The 5,148-nt window shown below is 35.2% G+C and overlaps 1 protein-coding gene across 1 annotated transcript; it reads left to right on the forward strand.

The window, feature by feature from the left end:
• Positions 1 to 1,288: 1,288 nt before the first annotated feature.
• Positions 1,289 to 5,079, forward strand: LOC145718356 (serine/threonine-protein kinase 38-like). Its single transcript, XM_081809844.1, has 4 exons — positions 1,289 to 2,227; positions 3,916 to 4,070; positions 4,430 to 4,532; positions 4,718 to 5,079. Exons 1-4 carry the CDS (start codon positions 2,167 to 2,169, stop codon positions 4,786 to 4,788), a joined length of 390 nt encoding a protein of 129 aa, XP_081665970.1. The 5' UTR covers positions 1,289 to 2,166; the 3' UTR covers positions 4,789 to 5,079.
• Positions 5,080 to 5,148: the final 69 nt, after the last annotated feature.

Here is a 5,148-nt window from a genome sequence, read left to right on the forward strand (position 1 = left end):
TTTTTTTTTTTTTAAGATTTTTATTTATTTGGGAGAGAGAGAATGAGAGACAGAGAGCATGAGAGGGAGGAGGGTCAGAGGGAGAAGCAGACTCCCTGCTGAGCAGGGAGCCCGATGCGGGACTCGATCCCGGGACTCCGGGACCATGACCTGAGCCGAAGGCAGTCGCTTAACCAACTGAGCCACCCAGGCGCCCCACTACTAGAGAACTTTAAATTACGTTTGTGGCTTGCATTGTATTTTTGTTGGACAGCACTGATCTAGAATATTTTCCCAGAAGTTGAAGAGTTTCTGACCACTGTTCGTTCCTATGCAGGGAAAATCTCACTGGAGCCCAAATATCAAGTCTGTTTTGCGTTTTGTTATTGTTTTCCCCCCTATATAAATTAATTTGCGTTTGCTACCATCGAATTTCATTTTAGAAAACCTTTTCCCACTCAATTCTAATATGTCATTATGTGAAGTGTTTATTACATTTATTTTAATACTAACCAGTGCACAAAGTAGCAGTTTATCTCCCTGATATTGTGGTACCAGATTACTATGTGTGATAACTTCCTATTCTTTGAAAACATAGGCCCATTTTGAAAACATCCTGTAATCTGACTTCAAGATATTTAAAAACAATCAAGCCAAGTTGATGACATAGTTTTTCCTGACAGCAGCAGATGCAACATCAAAGGCTTAAGGTTTTTCCTTTACTAATCTTAAAATGCTTTGTTGAAGGCAATAGGTAGGAATTTTGATACCATTGTTCACTTTATGAAACAGATCCAGAGAGATTCTGAGGTTTTTTCATGCCCGAAAGCAAGTTCTTAGTTTTCAACTGTTTTTCCTGTGCTTTGATCTCAGAGCATTTATTGTACCAGGTAATAAATACAGTAATCCCAAATATGACATTTTAAGCAGATCATATTTCATTACCATGAAAAGGCTTAGGAAATCTGGGTTCTCATGTGCTTTGGGCCAGAGTTCATAATGATGCACAATGAGAACAGCAAAAGGATAAAATCAAATATTATTGTTAATCTTTGAAGAGAAAATATATAAATATATTAATGCAAAACATCTGAAAATTGATTATACCAACCCGATAAATTACTCAGTTCATAAAATTTTCCAGTCTATAAAATGTTCATATAAAAGTATCCCTAGTATAATTGTATGTCTGACAAGTCAGCAGCAAAACCCCCAGAAGTTACACTAATTTGCTGTAGATCATGTTAATAGATATTATAGAGGTTTTATATTTAACAAAATAATATAATGTTATTATAATTGACAACATAATACAAAGTTATTATAAATGTTTCTACTTGTTTAAAAAAAAACCAAATGTTTAAAAACCACATAAGGCCCCTTTTTTTTAACTAATAGCACTTAAAAACAGTTTGCTAAGGACCCTGACTTTGTCATACCAACCTGTTAAGGCATTGCTTATTACTTTTTTTTTTTAATTTTAGTATGTTATGTTAGTCACCATACAATACATCATTAGTTTTTGATGTGGTGATCTTATTACTTTTAACTTTCAAAAGTCAGGCCAGGGGCACCTGGGTGGCTCAGTCAGTTAAGTGTTCGACTCTTGGTTTTGACTCAGATCTTGATCTCAGGATCATGATCTCAGGGTCATGAGATCTGACCCCGCATCAGGCCCTGAGCTCAGCACAGAGTCTGCTTGAGATTCCTTCCCCATCTGCTCCTCCCCCTGCTTGCTCTTTCTCTCTTTCTCTCTCAAATAAATAAATAAACCTTAAAAAAAAAGACCAGGGGCTGAAATTTATATAACAAAGCCAGGATCCTTGGCAAATAAGGATTCTGGTTGGAAAGTTTTTGGACTAAGCATTTTTCTACTTCAGAGGCCTCAGCTTTCTGTAATGTACCTGTAGATCCCACCGTTTCAGGCCTAAAGATAAACTCTAAAATACACCATTTCCTGAGGTTCTCCATATATAATGAGGATCTGAACATGCGTATATATTTCAAATCTTTTCTAAAACTCCCCCTTTCCTTCATGACTGTGACGGAATTGGATGGTAAGAGGTAAACTTGAAAAAATGTGTAATGTGTTGCAATTATTTTTTTCAAAATACATTCATCTAGGTGGCCCATATCCGAGCAGAAAGAGATATTTTGGTAGAAGCAGATGGTGCCTGGGTGGTGAAGATGTTTTACAGTTTTCAAGATAAGAGGAACCTTTATCTGATCATGGAATTTCTCCCTGGAGGTAAAAACAAACGTAATAGCAATGACAGACTGAACACAAGCACATCTTTATATGTAATTATTATCCTGTTTGTTAGGTTTACTGTCCTATTCCTAGCAGTCATGGTTTTCCGTAGTCCCTCCCATAATAATGCTAATTTTCACCACAAATCAGATTATTTTGAAGGAATAATAAATTCACATTTTAAATACTACCAGTCTGGGTTTACAGGGTATAATTAGTTAGATTGTTGCAGGTCTAGAGTTAGGAACAATAAGTCACTAAAGAGAAAGACAACCCAATGGGCAAATGATAGACAATATATAGGAGAGAAACTCTAGCAGGTCTATAAATACATAGGAAAATGTTCAACTCTGCTCATATTCAGGGAAATGCAAATTAAAACAAAAATGAGCTACCACACATAACTGATTAGTAAGAACATTAAGAGTCTGATGAGGCTGTGGGAGAAACTGGCCTCTCTTGTATCTAAATTAATCTCTAACTCTTACAGAGAGCAATTCATAGATACCAGTGAAGTTGAAAGTGCATGCGTCCTACAATCCAGCAATTTTACAACTAGTGTATTCCCCAGAGATTCTCCCAGACACATGCACAAGAGACCTGCGAGACCACTGAAGCATTGTTGTGATAGTGAAAAACTGCAAGCAAGATAAGTGTCCATCAGTAGAATGGATAAATAAAATGTGGCATAATTATGTGCTGAAATATTTTACAGCAGTTAAAAGTCAGGAGCTCTATCCATTTCAATAAGAAGAGCTCAGAAACAGTGGAGTAAGAAAGCAAGCTGTGGAATTATATGTACAGTTGATATCATTTATGGAATTTTAAAAAATTTTGAAAGACTGTAATTTCATAGATTAAGATATATGTATATGAAAACATATTTTAAAAATAAGCTAGAAGGGTACCCACCAAACCAAGTCCATGATAATGGTTACTCAGCAAAAAGGGAAAGGGGAATAAAATGGGATAGAGGACAAAGAACACCTTTACATGTGTCTTTTTTTTAAGACTCGGAGTATCATAAAAAATATTAACAGTTGTCAGCTCTGAGTTGTAAGTTCACCATTGTTTATTCTTTGCCCCTTTTTAAAGAAAAAATTCCTTGAAAGTAAAAGAATATCTTTTAGTGGGATAATGTTTTATTTTTGATGGACTCCATTGTTTATTCTTTGCCTGTTTTTAAAGAAAAAATTCCTTGAAAGTAAAAGAATATCTTTTAGTGGGATAATGTTTTATTTTTGATGGACTCCATTGTTTATTCTTTGCCTGTTTTTAAAGAAAAAATTCCTTGAAAGTAAAAGAATATCTTGTAGTGGGATAATGTTTTGTTTTTGATGGACTGAAGAGCTCTGAACTTTTTTGAAACTTGAATTTGAAAGAATATATCCCATTTCCAGGCGTGCTTACTCTGATTCATTTTCTCAGTTCAGCATATTTTCCTCGGTAACTTAGTCGGGATGTTGAGTGGTGGATATTACTTCATTATCACCTGCTTTCTACCTTAAAAGTCATTAAATGTCATGAAACTTCTGCTAATGCAATGACACTTTTTTTACTTGGCCCCAGAGACGGTTGGAGGTATACTGGGTGGGTTGTACAATGCAAAAATCAGGATAGGTTGTACAGATACAGAGGAAGCTTGAGGTGTTTCTAATACATGATACTTGGTTTCCCTTATGTAGGTGACATGATGACATTGCTAATGAAGAAAGATACCTTGACAGAAGAGGAGACACAGTTCTACATTTCAGAGACTGTTCTAGCAATAGATGCAATCCACCAGTTGGGTTTCATCCATCGGGATATTAAACCAGACAACCTTTTACTGGATGCCAAGGTATGTGAAGAAACTGGTGAATTATTGGGTTGCTGATTCTTTTATGGAGTAATGGAGCTGATTTTGTGATTGAATGGGCAACTACCATTTATATTATTGCTCAACTACGTGATGTCATAGAATGATGTGATGAGAGAAGACTCGAGTGAACTGACATCAAGGGAGGATGGCTGTATTTATCTTCTTCCATTTTCTACTTGTAAAAATCGGCGTCGTCAAATATTTATAATTTTACTTATCACCTGTAAGAATTCTTATAATGCTAAGAGTTTTTATAATGATTGCTTTTAAAAGAAGATAAGGCTTTTGTTTCAAAGTTAATATAATCTCTTGATTTTACTGGATTTTTTTTTTTTTAGGGTCATGTAAAATTATCTGATTTTGGTTTATGCACGGGATTAAAGAAAGCTCATAGGACTGAATTCTATAGAAACCTTACACACAACCCGCCGAGTGACTTCTGTAAGTCTGATTTTTTTTTTCCCTGGGTAACATAGTATAGCTGATTTAATTCAGTATTGTTGAGCACTGAAAGTTCTCCTCCTCTCCTCACTCCTTAAACCAATGTACTTACATGTATATTTGTGAATTTGTTTTTTGGTGGAGTTTTTTCCCTCATGATTACAATTCTCTCTTATTGAAATTAGCATTTCAGAACATGAACTCAAAGAGAAAAGCAGAAACATGGAAGAAGAACAGGAGACAGCTGGTAAGTTAGCCATGTCTTTAAGAAAGGTTGCCCTGGTTCTAAAATTTCAGTGGGTTTTGCTTGATCATTTCCTATCTTCACAATGATTAGTACTTACTTTGTAGCAATGATAAAGCTGCTTCCTGGATCACATAGTTCTTTTAGTTTCTCTGTAACATTTCCTTGCGTGGAAAGTAAATGCTGATTTTTACTTTATGATTTAACTTTATAGCATTTTATGGCTCATACCTATGATTAAGTAATCTGTCTACTAGTAATTAGCACAATATAAAACTCACTGAGATGAGTGTGATTGTAGTGAATGCCTTGTGTGTTCCATTTTTCATACTTGTTCTGAAACAACAAACGCCAGTCAGCATAAGTAAAGTG

This window comes from Leptonychotes weddellii, unplaced genomic scaffold (assembly GCF_054177405.1).
Source record: "Leptonychotes weddellii isolate Sample4059 unplaced genomic scaffold, ASM5417740v2 HiC_scaffold_14507, whole genome shotgun sequence".
Lineage (NCBI taxonomy): Eukaryota > Metazoa > Chordata > Mammalia > Carnivora > Phocidae > Leptonychotes > Leptonychotes weddellii.

Bases quoted from the DNA above. Each gene is read 5' to 3' on its own strand.
- LOC145718356 (XM_081809844.1), top strand. From the start codon at position 2,167: ATGTTTTACAGTTTTCAAGATAAGAGGAACCTTTATCTGATCATGGAA. The intron at 2,228-3,915 runs GTAAAAACAAAC...TCCCTTATGTAG, and splicing joins CATGGAATTTCTCCCTGGAG to GTGACATGATGACATTGCTA. The intron at 4,533-4,717 runs GTAAGTCTGATT...TATTGAAATTAG, and splicing joins CAACCCGCCGAGTGACTTCT to CATTTCAGAACATGAACTCA.